At 39.9% G+C, this 26,854-nt stretch overlaps 1 protein-coding gene across 2 annotated transcripts; it reads right to left on the reverse strand.

The window, feature by feature from the left end:
- LOC113011053 (rap guanine nucleotide exchange factor 4-like) lies at window positions 1-26,068 on the reverse strand. 2 transcript variants are annotated; one of them, XM_026150420.1, is made up of 30 exons: window positions 25,904-26,068; window positions 21,387-21,529; window positions 18,968-19,056; window positions 17,989-18,135; window positions 13,427-13,499; window positions 13,024-13,079; window positions 10,587-10,693; window positions 10,296-10,417; window positions 9,637-9,820; window positions 9,259-9,343; window positions 8,736-8,796; window positions 7,686-7,762; window positions 7,094-7,240; window positions 6,635-6,729; window positions 6,421-6,506; window positions 5,964-6,042; window positions 5,307-5,457; window positions 5,134-5,222; window positions 5,021-5,048; window positions 4,845-4,920; window positions 4,161-4,307; window positions 3,915-4,012; window positions 3,587-3,712; window positions 3,240-3,418; window positions 3,020-3,110; window positions 2,856-2,906; window positions 1,666-1,753; window positions 1,509-1,573; window positions 1,332-1,386; window positions 1-1,209 (listed from the first exon to the last, which is right to left on the reverse strand). In XM_026150420.1, the coding sequence occupies exons 1-30, from the start codon at window positions 25,969-25,971 to the stop codon at window positions 1,082-1,084; spliced, it is 2,991 nt and encodes a 996-aa protein (XP_026006205.1). In that variant the 5' UTR covers window positions 25,972-26,068; the 3' UTR covers window positions 1-1,081. The 2 variants fall into 2 exon arrangements, with proteins under 2 accessions (XP_026006205.1, XP_026006206.1); XM_026150421.1 differs by lacking the exons at window positions 17,989-18,135; window positions 18,968-19,056; window positions 21,387-21,529; window positions 25,904-26,068 and adding an exon at window positions 14,209-16,696.
- Between the last annotated feature and the right edge of the window lie 786 nt (window positions 26,069-26,854).

The raw sequence follows: 26,854 nt of genomic DNA on the forward strand, positions 1-26,854 counted from the left end.
TTAGAACTGTTAAATTAGCTATTTTTATTTACAAGGCAGACTACACAGAGTACAGTTAGAGGCTGCTTTGGGAAAAGGCAGCCTCGCTGCAGTTCTCAACACACACCAGCACAGCAAAAGCTCCTGAGATCAAAGCAAAATTAATGACACTTGTAAAGAACGCACTCAAAATCTACACACACATATACAAAAATAAAATTACATGGATTGAACACAACTGGTAGAGATGACAAGATTTTCCCCTCAAAGTGTAAGTTAGACTCTGTAGCTGCAGTCAGTCCAAATCTAAGACATTGCAACTGACAGCAGAACATATCCGGGATGGTTTATACGCTTGGCTGCACCCTAATTCCAAATAAAACTCACAATAAATACTACAGTGACCCATTTGAACACTGCCGGTAATACCATTAAGGATTTAATCTGACTAATACTCTGTTAAGTAGGTTTAAAGTGTCTAACTAATTAATGGACACTGATATTTACCTAAAGGACATCAAATCCTACAGATTTTCAAAGGTCCTTATAGACTTATTTAGATTATAAAGTAAGTATGCTCTTTGAGATTTAATATTGACCAGGGTAAACAAAGAGTCTCGATCACTACAATTTGTGGGGTTTCCTGTTTTGCGTCTATGAGTGGGATCATCAGGATAGAACGATTTGCTCTACAGGCAGGTACAGTACTTTATTGTAAACTAGGGCTCATTTGGGGTAGCACGACATTACAGGACACTCTGATAGAAATCCACTGTATAGAACACAAGGTCTACGAATTTCAGTCATGCAGGATATTGATTCAAGTTCTATACATTACAGTTCTATCTAACAGGTCCCAAACAGTAATAATTAGTACGATATGAACCCTCAGCCTGTTGACTGAGACACAGCGACAAGAGAGCAGCTGAACAGCTTCTGTTTGTCCAGGGAGAAGAGGCTTTTCACGGCACAGTCCTTAATAGTCCATAATAACACTAAAGTCACTGAATGCTGCGATTTGCTACTGTTGTGTTGATTTATTTTATATCGGTTTTTTTATGCTAACATCACAGAGAAGGCGTCGTGGTGGAGGATCTGGAGCTCATGTCCGCCGAGGCTCCAGCCGGTAGGAGAGCTGCGTCAGCGCCCTCTGGTTGTCAATCACGCAGAGCTTCCTAACGTAAGCCCGGACCTCCGCTTGATTCTTGTTCGGCTGGCAAATGTCAGGATCTAACATTAGGCAGAGATAAAGCAGACAAAAAAAATTTGACGGGAAAGATTGTTTACAGTCTGTCTGCAAGGCCAACAGATTAGAGGATAAAAGTGTGCTCATGAATAATAAGCAGACTTACTGAATGGCTGGCTTCTACAGTGTCTCACTTGTCGAATTGTGTTTGCTATAATACGCTGATGGAACAAACAGAAAACGGCTTTAGATACTGTGCAAACATGAATGAAGAACAACAAGGCACTGAGAAAACTGCATGCATAAAACATGCTCTCTCTTCTTTCTGTGAAAAGGAACTCACCATTTTCTCAAAATTGACCATGTTGTCAATGAATGTCTTGTTGCCCTCATGTGTAAATGTCATATCTGTAAAGAAATAGGTTAAAATGAAGCACAACCCAAATCGTCCATCTTCAAGTACTTCCTAAAGCCCTGTAAAGCCCTGTACTGAGTCATACCTTTTAGAAGAAGTGGCACAAAGGGGATAATCGGTGGTTCCAGTTTGGTAACAGTAAGTCGGTAGGACCGGTGGTTCCTTGATGGGTCCTATTGCCAAACAAGTTTCTGGTGTTAGATACATTTATAGATCAAGTTTTTTTCTTTAAAACACATACTGTTATGCCACCAGCCACTTATTAGGTATGCCTTTTAACTGCCCATTGAAGCAAATATCTGATTGGTCAATCACATGGCAGCAACTTCATGCATTTAGGCATGATAACATGGTCAAGACCACTTGCTGAAATTGAAACCAAGAATCAGAATGAGGAAGAAGGGTTATTTAAGTGATATAGTACTATAGTTGATGGTGCCATACAGGCTGAGTATTTCACAAACTGCACAAACTTCCTTCTAGGACTTCTAGGATGCTAGTCAGAATTCAGCATAAAAAACATAAAATCATGAATCCTTCCTACTTTATATCAGCGGTTCGGGCTGTTGGTGGTGATGCAAGGTGTGCAAGATATTTACTTTGGGCTCCGTAACACCAACTGAGCATCATTTAAATGTCACAGCATACATGAATACTGTTTCTGACAATGTATATCCTTTTATGACCACTTAAAGGGACGACTGCTTCCAGCAGGGATACCAAATCACATCAGAAAGGTCAAATGATGAAACTGGAAAAATGATTTCCAGATTCCCCAGATCTCAGTGCAATGGAGCACCTTTGGGATGTGGTGGATGGGGAGATTCACAACATGGATGTGAAGCGTACAAATCTTCTGTGTGTTGCTGTCATATCAACATGGACCCAAATCTCTGAGGAATGTTTTCAGCATCTTGTTGAATCTGTGGCAAAAAGAATGAAAGCCTTTCTGAAGGCAAAAGGTTGTCCAACCTGGTATTAGTAAGGTGTACCTAATGAAATGGCTGGTGAGTGAACAGCCATGCAGTTGATTTTCCCTCCATTATTTTGTGCATCTGTCACCAAGACAACAGGTTTGAACCTAATTTTGTTTGTAATACTCATCACTGAAAACCAGATACATTTACAAAGAAAAAAAATATTTCCAGAAGAAGGATCTGTTTTACTCTGAGGAGACAGCAGACTTATACAACCAAAGCGGCAGTATTAGCATGGTTGAATACAACTAAAAGTTTATCCATAATGAATTTCAAAAGACTTGAAAATGAAACTCACCATCATGTTCTCAAACTCAGCATAGAACTTCTTAAACTTGGTGGGAAGTTTCTGTCAGGAAAAGCAGATGGCATCTCAGTGAATCGAGGATTTACGCAACAGCAACATGCAGATCTGGTTCACAGCATAACTGTCCACGGATTATTAAAAAAAATAAAGTTTACCTCCCACGTCTGGCTCAGTCTGCTCACAGCAGGGTTGCTCATCCCCATGATGATGGCAAAGAATGAATTGAGGTTCTTAAATTCTCGACAGCTGCAGACAGACACACACAAGCAGAAACCAAAGTGAAAACCAACAACACCCAGCTCAGCTTCCTCTACTGTTAGCTAGAAATACTTCACTTAGTGATGTGCGTCCCATTAACAGTCACATCCTACTCACTGTGCCGCTATCTTGATGAACTTCTTGAGGAGCTGGACTCTCTTGCTGAGCTGTCCGCAGAGGCAGACTTCAGTGACGACCCACAGCTGGACCTGGTTGAACCTCCTCAGGAACAAGTCTAGATTAGCCGTAGTTCGTTTAAAACTTTGGCAGCCAAACGTGTGGTAGAGCAGCTCGTGCTGTGGAAGAAGACCGGGGAAACAAGAAGAAGAGCAGGTTGAGAGGTGAGAGATCCTGCCGGTTTAACAACAGTCTGTGAAAAAACAAAACTGCTGAAAATGAATTGACTCTGACTCTAAAACAAAAGTCTTTGCAACACTTAATGTGGACAAAGGTAAGCAGGATACCTCATGAACACAGCTGAAGAGCTCCCAGTCAAACATCGTCATTTGATAAGCCAAGTCCTTGGAGCTCATCAGCTCAAAAGTTGACATGGAGCCTGCAGTGGGCCCTTCCTGGTCTGGAAGAGGAGTCTTGAAGTGCACAAAAACAAAAACCAACACAGTTTCTTTGTTTTCCCTCAGCATATAAAACTAATATCTTCTTGCTTCGAGGCCACTTTTTACTAAATACTAAGTGTATTTCTCGTATCTTCTATATATATTTGCAAAAAGATTTAATTCTAGGTGGTAATGCAGTTTAATAACAGCATAGTTCATAACATTACTCTCTTACTAGACTGTTGAGCTGCTCTCGAGGACAGGCAAATAATCTCCCATTGATGCTCAAAGTAGAAAACACCGATACATCATTTGGCTTCAAGATTTGTTTTTCTGTAACAAAAATCGGGACAGATTCGCTTTCACAGCCACATAAGACACTATCATGTGCAAATTCTTAAAAAGGTACACAAGATAATCTACGAGTAGATGATGCTGCAAGTTAATGCCTCTCCACGTTTAAGATGATCTGTTTTCTTACCACCCGCAGAGCTGAGGTGGACCAGCAGGAGCTCATCGGTAGTGCCGAGCTTGTCCGTCACGGCACTGATCACTTCTCGTCCCGTCGCCGCCACGGGAATCCTGATTGTAGTGTAGGTGTGATCGCTGCAGTACACCTTCAATAGGACTGCACACGCACACGTGAAATTAATACAGTGATATGGTATGTGACAGCTCCTGATCTGTGATGACAAAGAGCTGCTTCCAACATGAAGAAGCAGGAAGCTCACAAAGCTCACTGAAGGTTTTCGCCTTTTTGTAGTCACAGACTGAATCATTCAAATATGAAAGCCGGCTCATTTCAATCAAATCAAAAGTTTATATTTTTTTAAAGTTAGCCCTTGGATCTCTGTTAGAGTGATGACTGGGGTCTTTCTCTGCCTCAGCCAGCTGTCACACACATGAATGACCGGAAAATAATCGTGTTGTGGATCTATGTTGCCAACCTATCCGTAAGATTTTGTCACACCTTTTGTGCAAACACAAGTGACAGGATGACAGGCAGGGTAAGGGAACATTCTTATCTAATCTGTCTTATGAAAATGGGAAAATCCACTTTAAATAGCACATTCCAAGGCAAACTGCTGTCAAAATGTCTTTTTCCTTCAGGTTCAATATGAGTAAGAAGAAAAATACATAAATCACACAAATGCACAGAACTTACTGTCATCTTGATTTCTAATTGGCTGTTTCTTCTGCAGCCTTTCCTCTCCGTTGCTGAACTGTCGTATTAGGGTCTTCTGTTGAATAAATTATATGACAGCATCCAGATAACTACAGATGAAGCCGACATGTGAAGTGGACTGTAAAATTTTATCGAAAGTTATATAACAGATGTACCTTTTTTGTTGCTTTGGCCTCTTCGGAGCTAAAGAAAAAAAATTAAAGTGATACAACGAATTTGTCGTGTGCATAAAGCAATGACAATAAATGTTCAGCCCACAGAAACATACTGCAATTTGACGACTTTCTCCAGGTCAGGTACCAAATCTTTCAAAGCTCTCAGCATACGGGAGTCATTGGATAGACTTCCATACAACTCCTACAGAGACAAAGAGGAAGAACCACTCAGACTATGCAGAGGATCTGTGTGATTTCCTACATTTAAAAGGCTCAATGTGCTCACCTCCAGGAAAAAGATCGCAGCAGGTTCCTCTTGTAGCAGGTAGGTATGTGCGTTTGCCCAGCGCAGGGTCATAATCAGGGCCCTCCTTTTACTGTTGAGTGCATACTCCAACCTCTCCTGTTCAGAGCCAGGCGGCGATGTCACATGGTACGTGCGCACAAGGTTAAAGGTAAATAGAAAAGCGTTGACCCATTAAAGTAAATAAACACAGGTATATGGATACCTACATCTATGTCTCTATTTATCCTCAATTAAAAATGTACCTTTCAAGCAGCTTTAGTTAAAATAAAGTGAGTTTTGAGATCATTCATTATGTTAAAAAAATAGAATAAAGCATGGGATGTATTGCGTTAACTGCACAGTGCTAAACTTACATTACAACAGCTTAGGGAAGAAATACCTGTGCAACTGGGATTACAACTTGTTACTAAGGTGTGAAGGGAACAGCTGCTCAACTGCTGCTTCAGCACTTCCACAAGCAGAAACTGATGTTTCACAATCTAAAAATGGCGCCGGAAGTGTTGTTACATTACGCAGCAAACCGTGAAGAAAACCAGGGTTATGCACCCGACATGAGACCTGTTTGTTTTTATTTTTTTGAAACGCAGTTTAGATACAGCAGGAAGGAAATAAGGAATTTAAAGACAAAAAGGATATTGTGACAGGAGCAGAGGGCACAGCTGGCTGTTGGGCATGAAGACACAGTGCATGAGGACAAAATCATCCACTGCTGGGTCTGACACACGAGAAGAAGCAGAGTCAGTAGCAAGAAACGAGCAGATATTTCATCTTTAATGCATTCATCCTGTCAAGAGATAGTACTAATCCAGAGTCTAACCCAGACTCATGTAAACCCCTGAAATTTGTTTTAATGCTGTTTTTCTGCAGCAAACCTTTTCAAACCACAGCAGAATATCCTATTTAATATCGTGTTTTACAGTAAAGAAAATACTGAATTATCAATTTCTTGTTTTAAAGTTCACATTAGTAACATTTTTTAATAAAAGACACTCTTCAATAATTCATAATTTATGCTATAGCTTATGAGTATCCTGCAATTTACTATCCTGACAGCATACGATCCCAAATTAATCTGATGATTCAGCTCTGCTACCTGGGTCACTGTGATGTATGTCCATCCTCATCGTCTCCAAGAAGTGCTCAAGAATCTTCTCTGGAGTTCCTGATATCACAGTGTACCTGCCAAGGTCACCAAGGATCACATAAAAACCCAAACATTTTTAATAAAATAGAGAGAAATACACATATACTGCAAACACAGTTTTAAAGTACTTTTAGGTACAGTGTGCATACACCCAAACACATACTTTATGTTTCCCAGTGTGGAGGCTCGAGGACTCTTTTCTAACACCAGCACAGGGTGATCGTGCTCTTTCAAACGCACCGTGTTAGCTTCCACATCCTGCGGAATAGAATAGTTCAAAATGAGTGCAGTACCATTCATCTGTCAGAGGAGGGAGACAAACATCACAGGGGCGGCGGCGTCATGAGCGATTAAAGCATTATGTGACATTATTGCTTTACACAGCTTCAGAGGATGATGCATATTTTCCCTCCCCTATTTTCAGATCCTGATAATACAGACACAGTTTTAAACAAAGGGTTACTATGTGAAATAAGTACACATGTGTACCACTGCCTTGCATCAGTTCTTTATTCATAGTCATTGGGAAGGAGGAAAGCAGATGCTGGCTTTAAAAACTAAATGTTTCCACCATTTTTTCTTCACTGATCTTCGATCAGATCAGGGATAACTGTCTGCCTACCCTGAGTATCCTGTTGAAGTCTTCCTTATCCACACGCAGGAAGTGACAGTTGTCCTCTCTCAGGACGATGGATGCAGCCCGAGGTGAATCTGTAACCAGGGCCAACTTTCCAAAGTCATCACCCTCGTGAAGTGTACACACCACACCCTGACACACACAGATGAACACACAACTTGCTCAGACACATGTTCAGTTTACAAGCTTAAGATCTGAAGAAAAATATCAGGAAGGACGAGTAACTTTCTGAATCATCTTTGTATTCTGTACATGCGTGATCAATCCACGTGCAGCGTATTTGCCTGTACACTGGTTGTGTGGTGTATGAGTACAATCCCCTAAGCCAGTTAATCACAGTGATGAGTCACGATGAGCTATGCACAGTTTGCCAAACTCACTGCTGGTGTTTCCCCAGACCTACAGGGAGCACAAAACGGCTCGGCTCTTTGCAGATCTGATGAGCTACATATTTTGCTCCATTACATTCAGACTGAATATCATCAAATGAAGCAGAAAACTAGAACAACGCTAAAGTATCAAACTAAAGAACATAAGCAGGTAGATGGATGGAAGCCTTTCAAGCGCACCCACACACCTTTCCATAGATAACCACATTAACGGAGCCCTTCAGGATGATGTACCATGATGTGCCTTCTTCTCCTTGGTTAAACACTGAAAGGTAATGAAAACAAACACATATTAGTCCTAGCACACACATTCTGTACACCTGAAGTTTTTCAAATTGTGAGGCATGTTTCTCCTCTTAGAGTCAGAACTCAAGTCACAAACACAATTGTTAAATCTAGACGTCCCTTTTAGAATATATAATTTTCTCTACATGGGTGTAGCACAGGGTGATGCTAATGGGTTAGCTATCATGAAGGTAGCTCTCTTTTTATGTGGTTAGATCACCGTGGTAACATCTGCTGAACACATAACCTGGTCAGGAGTAGGTTATATTTAGCTTCAGTTTAAAATTGGCTGCAAGCACCACATTATCACTGACTCTTTATTCACAATAAAAAGAAAAGAAAAAAATCTCTGTGTTCTCTATACATGCAAACTGTCGAGCAGTACCTTATTAACACCGCAGAACAAAACAGCAAGATAGCTGTAAATTACTGTAAGTAATATTAACACAATTTTAAGAACAACTACTCATGCACTACATAAAGTTACTTATACATTACTTAAATTTAATTACAGTATATTTATTTCTCACCTCCTTAGTAAACCTACCTTTAAGTATCTGTAAGTAAATTTAATTATATTGTGATTTCAAATAAAATGCATCGAAATTCCATTTAATTACAGGACAATTAGTCACAGGCCGAATTATAAAGTGTTACTGAGTAATCCACTGATGGCTGTTTCTATAAGCATGCTCCAGCTGCTAAAAGATAGATACACATTAAGACTGCACTGCAATCAATAGCACTAATGGAAATTTAAAAACTGATCTATGCAACTTTTTCTGCGCTGTTCTATAAATACTTTGTCTGGAGTAATCTTAGATCTCCTTTTTAAAATGGATGGTTCAGTTCAGTTGCCTCAACTTGTCCTCACAGGGGACCAGCACTGTCTGACAGGCTGAAAGACCTTTTTACAGAAGGAAAAATGTATTCTGTGACAGAAGAAGACTCACACACAGTTCCAGCTTTTGCATGTGACTCAAAGATCACCACACTCGCCAGTTCCCTCTTCACCTGCAAACCAAAACAAACTGCTTCAAAACTCTTGGATTTTGCTGCCCTGCAGACAAAAATGGAAACTAAACAAGAAGATGCCCAGATCAAGGTTTTTAAAGGTTATAAAAAGTGACCTGAAAGTAGGTAAATTACTGTTGCCAATATAATCTCTGTAGTTATTACAGACCTATTAATGGTATAATACACATTTCCACATGGCAGTAATGTGATTGCATAAACGAAAAAAAAGAACAACAAAAGTACTTCTGGAGCCTGTACACATTTAATTAATTCTGCGCATGGAAAACGCCTGCAAGCACAGGACAGACTGAGCACCACACTGTCGAGATAAATAGTATAACAGCTTCTTCTTCTTCCATTTTTAAACATAAAAAGATTGTGATCTGGGGTTCTGATGTATTAACAATGTTCTTGGCATCTTGTACTGTATGTAAAAGAGTGGCACACCAGCTAACTCACAGTGTTGGAGAGGTGAGCTAAGGCCTTGATGTGAAGCAACTCGTCATAGATGATCTCTAGGTCATCGCCTGTTCTCTGACCAGGCCTGCAGACACAAAGGAGCGAGTCACAATGCAGTCACCATAAACACTTCATGCATGCACATCAATAAAGTTACTTATGACAGATGATCTCTGCCTATTCTTTCACATGCTTAGTACTTTATATGAAGAATGTTGGTATGACTGGATATGACTGGGTTCAATTAGCGAACACTTCAGCACTCTGGTATCGGAGGGGAATGTTAATTATTGGATAAAAAGCAACAATATATTGCCAGATATTGTTGCTTTTAATGTATTTTGAATCTGTATTTCAAGAGTAAATGATAATACTGACGATTTCCTGAGGATCATGCGCAGCAGTGCATCGGGGCCAATCTGGGCAAGAAAGAGGATGGTCTCCGGCAACTCTTCCTCACTTTCCCTCTTCTCCTCCTCACTAGGTAACGGTGTGTCCTCCTCCTCATCGTCAAGAAAACGGTAGAAGAGGTATTTGTCATAGAAACCGAGCTCCTGGTCCACTGGAGAGCAGAGAAGCACACACAGTCAAAGCATCAGTATAAACGAGCGTGCATGCAGATGAACTGTTTTCTCATCTCAGAACATTTCAGCCTTGTTCTTTGAAGTGAAGGACTTTGAGATTGGATTCAATTTATATGTTATATTCATGCTTGGAAACTCATTAATTCTTACTCTAGCATTCAAAGAGAAAGCCTCCCTGATGATTGATGTTTAGATTCAAAACTCACATTCCAGCGCAGAGCCAAATGGAGACACACTGGCTCTAGTCTAAAACTAATTTGCAATTCAAAGTTTCAATAACACTTTATTCTAATTTACGCTCTAAACGATAAGTTACGCATGGAGTGTGAATAACGTCTCCCAGCTTTTCAGCTGCTTTGAGGTTTGGGAATTGACTTAGTAGGTTAAGATGACTCACGGAAAGAAATGAACCCAAAGATATGCATGATGAGAAACATCAGACTTAAGTATTACCATGATTTAGCACCCCTTCTTCTAGTAGTGCCTGCCACATCCCGACAGCATGGGAGCGAGTGAGCACACAGGCGCTCTGCAGCACCAGCCAGTCCACCAGCTCTGTGCCTACACAGCACTGTCTGCAATACACATGTAAACACACTGTTTACTGTATATTTACTGTGGGGAGGTTTAAAAATACTTAGTGTAATTTTCTGTAAATCAACACCACATCCACAGAAAGCTTCCCCAAGCACTTGCAAGCACATAATTTTTCAGAAATACAAACAGAACTGCAGACCCACATACCTGTATGTCTTCAGGTGATACTTCCTGTCTCGAATCATGTGAGGGGCTCTGGACAGGATGGCGTTGCGGAGAACCTTTCCAGCTCTCTGCAGCTTCTCTGAGGGGATCTGCAGACCACAGGGACATCGGCTTAGGTGACTTCATCTAGTCCATCTAAATCTCTGACTGACTAGATTGAGATTTTTTTGTAAAATAGGCTGTGATAGAATCCATCATTTGATTGTTAATTTGGTTGGTCAAGCTTTAAGTGGTGTGTGTTGGCAAGAAGAAGTTTGGGAACCATTATTTATCCAGGATTGTGGTCCGATCGCAATCTGACTCAAGTAAGAATCCACAGTTGTTTCTTTATTGGATACACTGAGTAGTCACTCACAGTGCACGCCAGGAAATGAAATGAATTTAGTAACTTGTTTAGCAGCAACAATAACCATCTGATGTTTCCTGTAGCTTCTGCACGGTGATGAAGAGTCATTTTGGAGCCTCGCGCCCATAAAACTGCTCTTGCTCATCGATATTTATGGGACATTTTGGTTAAACAGCCACAAAATCTCAGTTTGCTTAAGATCAGAACACGAGCATTCCAACAGATAAATTCTCCTCTTGTTAAAGCACTCTGATGTTGACTTACCTTTGTATTTTGCTACATTGTATTGATGCAGTACTCAACCTTAAAGTTAGAGTGTTTAAAATATCACCAATAGATGTCCACAGATTTCTGTTAACTGACTTCTGGTTTCTTACCCCCTCCCTATTTAAATACATAATCATACACAACTCTATGACACAACACCTACGACTTCTCTTTTCCTCTACCTTTGTTGTGCTACATATGTATATGTATATGTATATGTGTATAAAATGCAATTATTCAGGATGGCGATGTCCATCCTGGCCACTGTATTCAGGACAGCTGGGCAACATGGCGGCTTCCACAAACCATTGCCCACCTTTATGTATTTTTAATGATTTAATTCTAATTTTATGACAATGCATCTGTTTTTTGGACATAATCACACACTGATCAAATATATTTATGAGTACAATGTTCTTTTTTCTATTAAATAAAAGAAATTTAAAAATGGTTGACTGCACATTGTAGTGTCATGTCATGGCCTACCGCCCTCACATTCTTGTGTAAAACTTTTAGTAATAACATTTTTAATTCCTTCTTGTTCCCCTCAATGCCGGCAAGCCGACCAAGCGTTCAGCTAGCAAATTAGGCCCTAACATGATGCTCCCTCCGCCATGCTTCACAGTTAAAATCTCATTAATTGAGAATGTGATTTTGAGTAGCACAGAACAAGTAGCACTTAGAATTCAGTAGCCTTGTTGTGTGTGCAAAAAATGCCTGACATCAGTTTGCTTATATTGCGTGTCTATAATCATGATTTAGACAAAGATCAGCTCAGGTTTTATGTTTAATCAATGCAAAAAATTCCAAAAAATTCACAATTTTTTTCTTACAGCGATATGTGAATGTGTACATGGGCAGATTCTGAATGCTGCTCATGTAAACTATGGATCACTCAAACAGTAAAACTGTATCAAAACACACAGGACATACAAGCAGACACATCCTTTATAGGCCGCACCTGCATAGACAGCAGGGGAAATGACAGATGTGTGTACACACACACATACACATACACATCTGCTTCTGAAAACAACAAAGGAAGGCATTTTAATTGGGCAGATGGGATCTTTCTTCTGTGTGCATGCATTATCTAACATTAGCATAACTACAGAGCATCACAGCTGTGAGTCATCATCGGTCTCTTCTCAGAAAATACACGCACTTCCAAAATTCATTCTGGCACTCTGGTTCATTCACAAACATGAAAGTATGCAGCGTTAAAAACAGCTCGATTTTATGACCCCCGTGGCCCGGTTTACCACACGTTTCCAAGAAATATTCAAGTTACTTTCAGTTTCGGATGTTAACAAAAACAAAACATTGAGCTGATGTAATGATTACTTATTTTTACTTATTTTACTTACGTATTTGAATTAACTGCATCTTTTTAATTTCAATTATGATCACTATCAGGTTTTTATGTATCTACCCTTCAAGTTGCAAACAGTGGCTCGAAAACTGGGAAAATGGAAAAACAAGAGTCTTAACTGCACATTTAAATGTATAAAGGTTTTAACCTGAAAAATATTTAAGTTCAAAATGCATTAATAGCATTGCTTCAAACATTAAAAAATACACAACTACTGCTCAGCTGTTCTAAATTTGTCTAGAAACTTCTGCTTAGAGATATTTTGACAAGCAGTGACAAAAGTGGGTTTTTTAGTCAGGTTATGATGGTCTAGAGTTTTGTTAAGTCATGCTTTCTGTAACTTAAGGCCGGGTCTGTTTCTCATTATTTAGTTACAGTAAACTAATCTAAGAACTTCATTTAGGTTGAAAATGTAATCCAGAGGAAACATTTACCTTGTTGTGAGCTTTGTTTGCAGAGTCTGAATTCATGTTGTCTTTGTCTGTGAGTCCTGAGGAGAAAAACACATTAATGCTAAAGCACAACAGGATGCTCTGCTTCCCAAAAGCAAAAAAGCACTGTATATCAACTAGAAAAAAAGAAACATAACAATTTTATATTTACATATACACAATATAGACTCATCCATCCTTTTAACAGGCTGGGAAGGAAAAGACCTGCTTCCTGTTTTTAGTCATCATACAGAAGTCTCCATCTTTTTTTGTGCATCTCCTGCACATTTCCAATTTATTACTTGCAATATGTTTGTACGCGTAAAAACGTTCATTGAATAAACATTTAAGCAACACCCAGAGTGTCTTTTTCTATTCCCGTGTCTCCACTTGTGCATCTACTCACTGTCATTGTTGGATCCACTCTCCATGGCTCCATAAGGAGGGGCCAACAGTGCAGCCAGGCTCTGACGATACTTCTAAAAAGCAACACACATCAGAGGCCACATCAGCCTTGGAAACACCTCTAGCAGGGTATCATCTTTAAAGCACCAACATCTTTTAAACATCAAAACCCATTCCTGTTCCATCTCTCTCTCGCTAAAGCGCACAATGTTGCTTGAACACAAAAGCGCCCCTCAAAACAAAGCCCTTTGTACAACCAAGATCATTTACATGCAGAACAACATTATATAATACACACACACACACACACACACACACACACACACACACACACACACACACAGCATGTAAACAAGGGTTAGACTGCTTTGATGTGTGCAGATGCTGTTCTTACAGTTGTACATTTCTGTAGCAAAGACTATGAAACACACAGAGCCAGAGCTTTTGTGTCTGAATGTGCCACTGCTCTTCTGCAAGGTCATTATCAAGCAACCCATGCTTTCTGACAACTGCCAGGAATACACACACACACTGGAAGAGAAACAGAGACAGCATCTGTTTGACCTAAAGACACAAACGCTCCCCTATCCGTGTTTTTCTTGCACACACTCGATCCAGAAGCTAGTGAAGCTAGAACACTTCATGTCAATACTAAAAAATGCACAAACGTGATTCCAGAGAGTTTCATTCTGTAAAAAGACAACAACAGAAAAAAAAAACATACAAGCAAAGATTATGCACACTACATACTAGACACAGTTAAAGTCAAGGAGTCCGACTCACCTGAGTTAACACACTCAGCTGCTTAAGACTGAAGGGACTGAAACCCCAGAGAGCTGCCCTCTGCTCCTTTACAACTCACGCACACGCCACCGGATAGCATCCTGCTCAAAACAAGCTGCTCTTTTCCTTTTTTTCTCCCCTCTCTCTTCCTCCCTTCCACTCACACAGTCGCCCCACTGTCTGCCTCCGTCTCACTCACCCTCTCTCACTGCGATCACGCCAGGAACCAAGCCACTTTCTCTCACAGGTTACCAGGGTGATTCGAGTCTCTGTATTACTGAGCTACTCTAGTGTAGGAAAAGGGGTTAGTAGTCAGAAAAGGGAAAGGCAGAAGTAGTGTTGAAGAGGAGGAGGAAAGGAAGGAGGCTAACAAAAGAAACGTGGCCAATAGAAGAGAGGGGAAGCTGGCATTAGAAATGTAGAGCAGGTGAAAAGGGGCACAGGAATAAATCAGAAAAGAGAAATGAAGTAACCACAGTCCAGACAAACTAATTATTAGCAGTAATTGTTACATATAAAAACATGTCTGTAGGCTATTTCCCATTCAAACACTTTTTTGATCTCGATTTTACTAGAATTATGGAGCAGCGCTTTTTTTCTTTCATCCTTTCATCAAACACATCCTGTAGCTTTTTAGTCTCCACCACAAGCACACGTACACAAATTAGTCCTTGCACACGGGCACACACATAAAACACAGAGAGCCATATTTTGGAGATAAGATTAGGAAAAAAACAAAACAAACAAAAGACAACAACCTCAGGCCATGTTTTCTGTTTTATGTCCACTGTCCTTAAAATAGACAGTCGAGAGGGAGACAGAGTGCACTTAGTCAAAAACACACGCACACACACTCTACGAGCTGAATAATACGATGGCACACATCACTTTAATAACCAATTATTGTCTTATCTAGGTCTCATGTGTTCCTGTAGCACAAAATGGAGGAATCACATTTGAGTAAATTGAATTTCAATTCATCCACGGTCACACGGGGAAAAGTCTTTTTTATTTTTTTAGACCAGATAAATCAAAACAATGTGATCGATAAAATTGTTTGTGAGAGGGGTCATAAAATCTGATTTAAAAGCCAAAAAACACCAGACAGAAAATAGTTATTTTTTATAACCAAACTGTCAATTACCTGCAATTTCATTAAAAATAAGAACCATCAAAAAAAACTACTGTTTTCTCACAATCACTGTATGGAGATGAGAACCATAGTGTGGGTCGGAAAGATTCTGGATTCTGCAATACAAAATAACCACCTGTCAGACCAAACAGCAGCTCAGACCACACAGCCTTTCATTGTGAGGTTACAGTGAAGTGCTGCCCAGCTCTGCCACGACTTCCTCTCTGAGAGAGAAACAGTGAATGGAGCTTGTAACTCCAACAAGGAGGCCCACGGAGAGGCATCTACTACAAAGCCAAATCTCTCGGGGCAAGGCTGTGTGAGTGTTCGTACTAGTAGGTTGTGCGATATAGTAACTCTTTGCAACTGACTGTGAGCTTTTACATCATTTGTTATCAAATCATATTTTTATTTTATTTATAAAGCACACAAAGCTGACGCAGGAGGGTCACACAATAAAATGCCACACACACACACACACATCAAACAACAAACCATCACTTTCAGTACTTTTTGTTCATCTTTACGCTAAAGATACTTGATAATGACTTCGGCTGTCTGTTTGGGGTCGTCGTTCTGCTGCAGAATACATTTGGGGCCAATAAACAACCATTCATATTTCTGAAAGCATTCTTTGTTTACAGCTTTTTTTTTCCACACTTGCCTAAAACTTTCGCACAGTACTATAATGAGATCAAAGCTCAATATCTGGTATTACCAAATCTATTACTTGCTATTGCTGTTGCATTGAAATCTGATGATTCTTTTCAGTTTTAATAATTCCATCAGTGCTGACAAGATCCCCACACCACTGGCTGAAATGCAGCCCCAAAACAATGCCAGAGCCTCCACCATGTTCTTCTGTAAGTTGGCATACTTCAGCTTAATTTTCCTGTTTCCCTTCCTGAAGAATAACTTCTTGACTTACCTTCTCCTTCTCTTAGATCATTTCTGATGAAGCTGCAGATAACTCAGCTGAAGGGTCTGAAGCATCTCTCTGGTCCTGCGCCAAGTTTTTGACATATTTGTTCTTAAGGACATGACTTTCCTATAATATATCATATCTATAGTTTAAGCCTTCCACTTCTTCTTTAGTCCTCCACTTGTCCAGTTTCCTCAAAATTTCTTAAGGACAAATTTCCCACCAGGCTAAGATCTACCAAGATTTCAGCTAATACCTCATGGGAGTCACTTTATTGGTGCAAAAATGCTAATGCTAATTTTTGCTATTTGCCCAAACATAGCATTTAAAATAGATTCTTTGCTAAGTTGTATTTTGACACAACACTGATTCATTCATTGAGTTCGCTGCTTTTTTAATACTTCATGTATTTGATTCTTATTCTTAACAAACAAAGAAAAAAACATGGAAATAGTAAAAGGACTGGACTGAGAGTGAATTTTAAAAAAAAAGCAGCCAATAGCCAAAGAAAAAACATTGAAAGAACTTCAGAAAGTCTCAATTTAACAACTGGAAAATAATCTGGCTCCTTACATAACTAAATAAATAAGGGGTGGCTCAAGACTTTTGCACAGTAATATCAATATTATTTCCCTTGCCTAGTGTATAGCCTCTTGTGTATGATCTTTTCATGTTTAAATATCTTTATGAATACTCAGCTTAGATGAGAGTGTAAAATAAGATTGCATATATTATCACATTACCACTCATTATTTAGTTACTGAATATACAGTATATGGTATTATGGCTACAGCCTATCCTAGCTGTCACTTTGCAAAAGAAGGAGAAACACCCTGGACCAAGACACAAAGACAGACAACCACACTCACATTCACATCCCTCGACCTCCTGTGCATGTAATGTGCTGTGGTAGGAAGCCAGCATGTCAGGAGAGAATCCATGCAGTACACAAGGAGAGCATGCAAACTCCACACAAGCTGCGTAAATCACTTTTTGAGGGAAAACATACTCTGAAAACTTCGTAAGCATCTTCTGGTTTCTTAAAAGAATTGTCCTTGGGCTTTTTGTTTTGATGGCTGCCTCACTGGAGAAATGTGACAGTTCATCCAAGGCAGAAAACTGTATTTCAGACATGCAGATACAGATCACTGAATTACAGTACGTCCTTTTGTTTGTGGCCTTGTTATTGCAGGAATCTGTGTAACCTGCCTAAACAGAAAATGTAATGGCATTTTTGGGACTTTATAGTTAGTTTTACATAGTTTTATAGTTTTTTAGTTTAAGAAACCAAAACTATTATGCATATACATTAAAAAATTGTACCAATTCAAACAGATTAACCTCTCTACAGCAGCTTAACAACATTTAAAATGTCCTTAAAATCATCGTTTTAATAATTCTCAGAATTAAAATATTTTGTTATTAATTTATAGGCTAAAGGAAATCTGAGAATACCTTTATTTTTCCAAGTAGGAAATGTGAATCCAATTAAAAGAAATAAAAAAGGAATCATTTAACTAATCGTGTTTAGATTTTTCTCACTGTTCTCACTTTAAATAAATCACTGTCAAGTTACCCGAAGTGTGCAATAGATGTGCAAAAAGGCACCGTAATGGTGGACAGCCCTCTTGTGGTTAAAAGCACAATTACAATAAAAGTCTCAAAAGCAAAGCTCTTTCCACAATGGAGTTCATGCAGAATCATGAAGTTTCATCTCATGTCACACCTCCCAGAGAGTCTTAAACTCCCTCTGTTCGATCCGGAGCAGCTCGCTGGTCTCTCTGCTGACAATGGTAGCGTGGCGCGGCGTGTTGTCCAGGATCGACTCCCCAAAGGCTGTCCCAATCCCCAGCGTGCAGATTGTGACTGCATCCTGCACACAGACATGACAACTTTTAGTTACTGTGTTTCTATAACAGACGAGCATTTGTTATTGAGCAAACATGCTTTGTAGCAGCATTCACTATGCTGCTACAAAGCAGTGAAATTATACAGCAGTAGCTACAAGCAATGTGTATTAGGTTATTTTAATGAACTCGGACAGACATGGAAAGCAGACGGATTAATATGTGCAAATGAATGCAAATAAATCCAAATATGAGCAACTGCTGTTTACTGTAAGACAAACGTCTCTTGGTGCTGTATATAATTGGGTAGGCTAGAGGGAAGCAATGGACGCATATTCACTGCTTAGTGGTTCAAACAAATACACTGCTTGCTATGGAAACCTTTTCAGCTGTCCAAACTGACATTTCAAATATAGCCACAGAAAGTAGGCCACCAATTTCACTTTAGGGCTACATACATGAAAAGGACGTCTCACAATAGAGGAGCTTCTTATCGCCGTCTTTCTTTCGAAGCAAATCCTCTCTCCTTCTCCTCCCACGTGTCATTCTTCCCCACTACATGTATAGTATAACTCTATTTCCACGCTCTCACAGCGAGGGTTTAAAGTAAGGAGGAAGCCAAATTTCTCAGTGGCAATTTCTCTCTGGTATATTTAGGAAGGGAGGCACAAATGGAGGCTAAAGAGTCAAACAAATTCAGCTTTCAAACATACAGGACAGAGTAGAAGCCCCTTAAAAAGGATTTTGTTTGATAGAAAATATATGAGAGCACTAGGAAATATCAACCATGAAAGTAACATCACCAATCCAAAAGCATCCAAGTCATTATTCATGTATGTTTCTCAATGTGACTCTCACCTGGTGGTTAGCGGTTTCTGACACTTTGACATCCAGGGAGCCAGAAAGGACTGCATACCAGCTGGTGCCAATGTCTCCCTGTCGAAACACTGCGTGCAGTAAAATACATTAAACCACATTAAGAGCTGATGAAAAACGTCACTAAGACAAAAGCACTCATAAAAACATGCCCTGCCATCTGATGATAAACCACAATCACTGCTGAAAGAGACATCAGCCAAAAAGGTTTTGATACAATGATAAATTGATAATAAATATATTTGCAATAAACTGAAATGTGATTGAAAAGGTTATAAATGCACCTAAAAAGGAAAGCGTTTTAAATATTTTTATCTTTAACTGAAAATCAATTGACTTGAGCTCAAATAAGCAAAACGCTGACAAAACGCTGGTGTTAAAGTAGCTACATTAAATATTGTCTTGATTTTGTGATCATTAAATTACACTACTATAAGTAGTATACTGGATATAGGTCCACAATTTGTTGGACAAAGACATAATTTTTGCAGTTTTGCTTCTCTACGTCACTGCAGTGAATCTTAAATCAATCAATCGTGGTATGACTGAAGTGCAGACTCTCAGCTTTAATTTGCATTAACGGTAAAAAGACAGTTTTATTTATAATCCCCCAATTTCATAGACTTATATAGAATTAATTGGACAAACTAACAGGATTTTAAACCCAAGGATTGTTTTTAACACTTGGATGAAAATCCTTTGCAGTCAGTGACTGTGTGGAGTCTACAATCCATAGATGTCCCTTCAATGCTCTGCTTAGGTCTTTGCTGCAACCACCTTCTGTTGCTGCTTGTTTGTGGCTCTCTCTATGACTTAAAAGTCTCCAGCAACTGTAAAGCATGCACTGTTGTGTTGAGATCATGTGACTAACCTGGCCCGTGAAGAATATCCAGTTTCTTTGCATTGAGAAACTCTTGGGTTGCTTCTGCAGTATGCTTTGTTTCATTATCTATTTGCACTGTCGGGTCAGTTTTGCAGCATTTTTCTAAATCTGAGCAGAGAGTACAGCCATGTACACTTCACAGGTCATCCTCCATCCATCATCATCTATCATCTATCAGCAGTCTCACCATCAATAAACACTATAATGACCCAGTTCCACTGTCAGCCTTATGTACCCATGCCCTAACATTTTTTAGATGATACACCTATTCCTCAGGAGTGTCCTTGACTTGGCTAGAAGTTGTTTTTCATAAGCCTTGATTATAATCCATTGTGAATACAGACACAGGCAGCTGGAGACCCAGTCACAAAAAACAGGCAGGATGCATACACGGACCCTTGCGCTCATCTTCTGATGATGACATTTGCTTAAATCACTTGGACTCTCTCAGACTCATGGATGCAGGAAGTATAACAGAAGCTTTAACCATAGAAATACTTCTATCATAATCCATTTTAATTTCCCTCTGTGGTCTTTTAGGCCTCTCGGTATTCTGAGCTGGTCGTTGCAGTCCTCCTTTTTAAGAATACACCACATTAATACTTTGGCTACCCCTAAAGTTTTTTCTATCACTCTGACAGACAAAGCAAAACAAAATAAAGCTAATGATGGCCTCCCTCACTGGCACTGACATCTCTTTGGGCTTCATATTTAAAATGAATGTGAAAAGCTATAAAATGCAAATTCAAGACTTTTAATCAAATCCAGATATTATGTCTGTTTAATTTGTCATGAAATTACATGAACAGGCCCTACTTGGCCATGAAACTGCTTTTCGGTGAACTGTCCAATTAATTTTGAGCCTCTGAAAACGGGGGACTGTGAATAAAAAACGTCTGTAATTCCTAAACAGCTGACATAATATTTTTGTTAAACCCACTGAATTAAAGCAGTGCTTCAATCACATATTGGCTGATTGATTTAAAATCCACTGCTTGCAGAAAAATCAAAAAGACAAAGCATGAAGTCCAAAAGGAAAACATATAAAACAGACTGGATCCAGGAAACAGTAGGGCAAGAGGAACAGAGTATTGGGAGGATGCCACTGTATATACTTACTCCTGCAAGTATATCGTATACTTATAGTATACTTATACTTATATAGTGGTATCAGGGAAGTGGAGAGAGCTAGGGAAAATGATACACAGTTGAACTAAATCACAGAGGATGAGGCAACATAAGCAAAAGTAAAAGCAAATACAAGGAACAATTAATAATATTAATATTAGTATTGCACAAATTAGTTAAAAACAGGCATTGAAGAAGGTTAGGCACATTTTTGCATTCCAGTGCATCGTAAGTCTTACTGCGCTCTCTCCTTAGGAGACAAAAAGGTATATTATATACTGTATGATGATTTCCTCCAATCCTTTAGAGCCTGACTAAACTCAACAGCATCAAAGACATCCTTTTACATTCCTGTCAGTATTGTGGGTTTGTGAGCGTGCGTGTACGTACACGTGATGCCTTTCTCCAGGCATTCATAAAAGGCACAGGCACAGATCTGCAGTAGGAGCGGAGGTGGGAACCTCTGGAAGGCTTTGACCTCTCTTAGTCGGGTCAGAATAATATCCACGTCCTCTCCCGAGCGCTCCGCAGGCCTGCGCAGAGGAAGAGCCACCATTAAACCCACACGAGGCATTAAAAAGGTGTATAAGGGGTTATGCAAGAAACAATTGGCATGATGTAACTTGTTCAGTGTGATGGATTATCTATCTTATTCAGGTCTATTTCAGCCTGAACTATAGCAAATCAATCAAAACCCTGCAGTATGCTTTCACTAGCAGTCATGTTAGACAGTTGCAATTATCAGTCAATGGACTAAACTGTGAGAAAGCAGCGATATTGCCCTTTAAGTAAGAAGGCTGCTCTATTGTTATAATATTATCTATGAATATTTGTGCGAGAGCACGCTGTCATTGTTCTGCCTGGTGTCTTAGTGATAACAGTGAAGAGCTGCAGGCACAGTTTCTCTCAGCTCAGGCCCCCCACAGGCTGTTGATGTAAGATCTCATTTGTACTGCTGCTTTTTCTAATGCGCTTAAATCTGAGCACACACACACACAACTAAGTCATTGTTGGACATCTAAGCAAGCACACACAAGAGACTGCAAGCACGCGCACACACAGAAGTTTGATCTGCGAGCTTAAACAGTCTGTTCTGAGACGTGGTGGTGCAAAAATACCAAGCCAAAATGTCTCAGAGTAACACACTGCACTTAGCACCATTCATTCACTTATTTTCCCCTTCTTTCCTGATAGTGACTCATCTTTGCACGTGTGTGTGTAAGTGTCTGTGTGTGCATATATGTGTGTGTTCATACAGAATAGCTAATGCACTGTGGGCTCTTCCTTCACAGATGAGAGCCTCTCAGTCCCCTCTTCTGCTTCATCTCCTTCCTCTTCCCTCACTCCCAGCCCTCGCTCCTTTCTGTCTGCTTCTTCTAAACCTTTCTCTAATCTCCATCTACTTTTCTCTTCTTCCTCTTTCAAGACTTGCCAGTTTTTAGAACATGATAGCCAAGACTGAAAGGGACAAATGCAACCCATTTTTCTCCTTTTCACTAGAAGCACAGATTCCTGGTGCATTTAGTGCCACCACTTACACATACCAAACGCCCTATTTATCCCTTTACGTCTGCTCCGCAAGCTCAAAGGCAAGAGTGACTCCCACTTTACTCACATGTAGGTACGTATGGTAATAAACGCCGAGCACGTGTGTCACGAAGCAATGAAATGTACCTGTACCGTGTACCTTGAAGGGTTTGCCACAATAAAAACAGATCAAAGGCTGCGTTGCACAGCCCATCTTCTATTCCCATATCAGCCACGAGCTCAGAGCTTTGAAAGGTGGGTCTTTTTTTCCCTCTCACATTCTTTCTTTCTTTTTTTTTGGTCTCTGACTCATCCACCTAAAGCTCATGTATTGGCCCTTGGTGCTTCAACAGGGTGTCATATCCCAGAGTAGGCTGGGTTAATGGTTGAGACAGGTGGGCTCCCACACACTACGACAGACAGGGAGAGACAGGGAGGTGAACTCTGCAGGGTTGAATGGGTAATACAAACACCACCCTTCACATATGCGTCTATAGTAAAACTGTTGGGCTGTGTCAGTTATCGTCCCCTGGTTAAGTCTTCGCCCTTTCCCTTTTGTCCATTAACCTGTGCTTGCTCACTCACTTCCTGTCGGGAGGAATCTGCCTCCCCCGCTGGTGAGAGAAGAATATGACCTGAGAGTTGTTCACCTTCTATCACTGTCCCTTCATGTCTCCTCTCTTCCTCGACCTCTTCCTTTTGTCAGCCTTCCCCTCTCCCTCCATCACTATTCGTGTCAGCAGAGATCTCAGCTTTCAAGCACAAATTATGGCGTGTGCGAATACGCACACACACAAACAAAGGATTAACAAATCGACCAGCGTGACACACTGAAGACAAAAACCAAGAGACAGCAGAAGGTCATGCAGATTGTTTCTTGAAACAACCATCTGGAAAAATTCACTGTTCACAGACAAATAAATCAGAGGTTGATTTGTGGCCGCCTGTCAAAGTGCCACACAGATTCAAAACAAACAGATTTATTCGCCTGGTGGATTAATACATTACTGCAACACAGATTATGTGATTGTATGCAAGAACCTCTTCTGACACTCATCTGCATCACCACTAACAACCAGAGATGGTGTTAAATCACTGAGCAGCATAAACCCTGCTCACTTTGCATTCAAATGACCAATTAGAGTTAGAAATGACTCATCAAGTTTTGCAAGATTTGCAAATTAACCTACATAATACGCACACTTATACTTTTCACCTATGAGGAATTGCTTTTGCTAAGACTTACTACTTTGATATGTCACCCTAGTACTAGACAAAAATATTTTCCTGCAATAAAAAAGGCATTAAATATAAACTTGGATCTGGCTTGGTGCTGTGTGTACGTTGAGTGCACCATCTATTTAACTCCTGGTACAACAGAAAACAAAGCAAATAAGATCTTATCCCACATACTTCACAGCCACTGGCAATAAATGTCTTCGGACAGATATATTACAGACAGTCGTATCTTAACCTCTGTCTTTCTTTCACCTTCCTCCCCTCTCTGCCTCTCACTCCTCACTTGCTCACATCAACAGTTAGCATAGATGAAAGCTCCCAAACACACATACACACACTCCTGGATATTGATTGAATAAGAGGTGGATAGCTTAAAAGCACTGAGTGCTCTACAGTAAGATCCTGCACAGTCTTTATGAACATCCAGCTAATACTGCATACTGGTGACTTTAAGTTTCCAACATAATTATTCTAGCCTTAATTTCAGTAGATGTTTTCAGCACTGACTTAAACAGAAAAAAGCAACAACATTTTGCACGTTTATTTTATGAGATATGTGAGCAGGAGAAGGACACACTCAATCAAAACTGCAAACAGAACACAATCGTTAAACTTGGGAAACCAAATTTATTTGCAGTGTTTCTGTGCTAGACCACCAAGCTAATGGCTTATGCCAAAGAGAAGCCCTCTTAAATAGGGAGTGGCTGTAAGTCTGCAACCAATCACATTCCCCATTTGCTCACCAGACCACAGCAAAGATCACAACACCCTTTGAATTTTTACAAAAGCATAATCAGAATCAGAATCAGAATCAGAATACTTTATTGATCCCTGGGGGAAATTATTTAAGCTACTTTGAGCAAATTGTTCAAAATATGTGCAACTAAAACTGAAGCAATCTGGAACTTAAACAATTTCTAAATTATTACAGATTGTAAAATATATTTAAAGGCGCCAGCATCTCGAGTTGACTATTGGTGGTAATGTGTCTTTTATGGTAACAACTCATTGATTTTTACACTGTAAATCTGAAGATGCCAACTGGGCTTCTGGAAAGCTACGAGGCCTTTCTCACTAATTTCTGACAATTTATATTCAGATCAATTACTCGCCAAAATAACCCAAGGACTAATTAATAGTTGTCAGTACCCTTATCAGTGACTAATAGTTGCATTTATCCACTCAGTTTTATTCCAGGTGAGGATTAGGAGACAAGATGGTTGCTTCAGGTTGCCATTGGTAATGTGAGGATGTGTCAGATAGGTGTGTGTGTGTGTGTGTGTGTGTGTGCGTGTGTGTGTGTGCGTGTGTGTGTGTGTGTGTGTGTGTGTGTGTGTGTGTGTGTGTGTGTGTGTGTGTGTGAGCTGTGCTGTGCATGTCATATATGTCACTGCCTATGATCTAGAGTAATTACTGTAGTGCTGCTCTTCATCATGTTTATTTATTCGAGCCCTCTCCCTGAGCTTTTTCAGCACAGTAAGGGAGCTTTACTGTTAATTGGGCAGGCACAGTGTGGACTAAACGATTTTCTAATCGCTGCAGCATTTGAATTGTTGAGCTGTTGATAGACAAACTGTGAATTGGATGTTCGGTTATTCTAATCTGTTCAGTCAGCCCAGACTAACGTAGCCTCATGCAGCACTGTGAGATAAACGGGAGGAGGAGAAAAAAATACACTGCCTGCGCTGGCTGGCCTCTAGTATTTTATTCAAATCACGCCACAGTTGTATTTTAAAAATGTATGGCTATTTGATTCAAGCAGGCAGAGATAAACCATGTGCGTCTCGTCATCAGCCATGCAGTGCAGAGACACCACAGTGAACCTCGAAGCCACCAACGCCTTTTTGACCGGAGATACAAAAACAGGAATTGTTTTTAAAAAATCGGTGTGTATTGTTATGCACTGCAGTCTGTACAACTGGGCGGCAAGTGGTGTCAATTTAATAACAGCGATAATATACTAAAACAAAATGAGGCGTATCACGTTATTATTGCACAGTCACACACTGCACACGCAGCGATCACCGGTTCCGATTAATCACGTTGACGCGGATGAATGAAAGAGGGCAGAGACGACACAATCGTTGTTGCTGCGTGGGGATGCGCGGCGTAGCACTGGGTCATGTAGTGCTTTCACCCACCTTTTATCCAGGCAGCAGATCCACTCCGCCGATGGGGACGAATTAGGGGACGTCTGCACCGCGACCATCTTCCCCGGCTGTGTGTGTGCGTGTGTGTGTGTGTGTCACTAGACACTGTGATGCTTACCGGAGGAGGGTTCCCGGTTGTCGGTGGTCGTTAATGGTTGTGAGCTCTGACTCCCCCTCCCCGCCCCTCTGCCTCACACAACTACGGGATGTGTGTTCATATATATATACATATTTCTTTTTAAAAACAACACATACACACACACACAGATATGTATATATATATATATATATATATATATATATATATATATATATATATATATATATATATGTCTTTAATTAGCTCAGGTCTCTTCAAATGTCACTGCGTGTCAGCATGGGGTGGACCCCAATCTGGGAACCCATTTATTAGTCTGTTAGTCTCCTGCAGAAACCTGTGTATGAAGACAGAAAGGTAATATTGATAAGATATGATAAGGTAAGTTAGCCTTTATTGGTACCAGAAATGGAAATTTCAAGTTGTTAAAGCTGCAAAGTATACAGGGCAGGAATAAATAAACAGATGCAGCATATATAACAACAATAATACTATGCAAAAAAAATATTTCATAGTGCAGTGGTTGTGTACTGATCAAAACAGATTTTTTTAATTGGGCTGGGGGCATTAACTTTTAATTTTTCCAGCGTAGTGCATGTTTATAGACTTTATACATTGTAGAGCGTTGTTTGTCTCCAAAGCCATTCATAGTTGGTTTTCTTCTTACATCACTGACCTGCTCCAGATTCAAATTTTGCGTGTTTGTCCCCAAACTGTGGAGCAGCAATACCCCCACAATCAGATTTGTTCCTTCTTCTAAGTCTTTTAAAACTACACTTAAAACGAATTTGTATTCATTGGAATTTGTGATTTATGAATACATTCATGTAGTGCTTAGATTTTAA

The sequence above is a fragment of the Astatotilapia calliptera genome, chromosome 18 (genome assembly GCF_900246225.1).
Source record: "Astatotilapia calliptera chromosome 18, fAstCal1.2, whole genome shotgun sequence".
NCBI classification, from domain to species: domain Eukaryota; kingdom Metazoa; phylum Chordata; class Actinopteri; order Cichliformes; family Cichlidae; genus Astatotilapia; species Astatotilapia calliptera.

Bases quoted from the DNA above. Each gene is read 5' to 3' on its own strand.
- LOC113011053 (XM_026150420.1), bottom strand. From the start codon at position 25,971: ATGGTCGCGGTGCAGACGTCCCCTAATTCGTCCCCATCGGCGGAGTGG. The intron at 13,500-17,988 runs GTGTGACATGAG...GTTGCTTTTTAG, and splicing joins AGTTTAAGACTCTCTGGGAG to AAGTATCGTCAGAGCCTGGC. The intron at 10,694-13,023 runs GTAAATGTTTCC...TGTGGTCTGCAG, and splicing joins CAAACAAAGCTCACAACAAG to ATCCCCTCAGAGAAGCTGCA.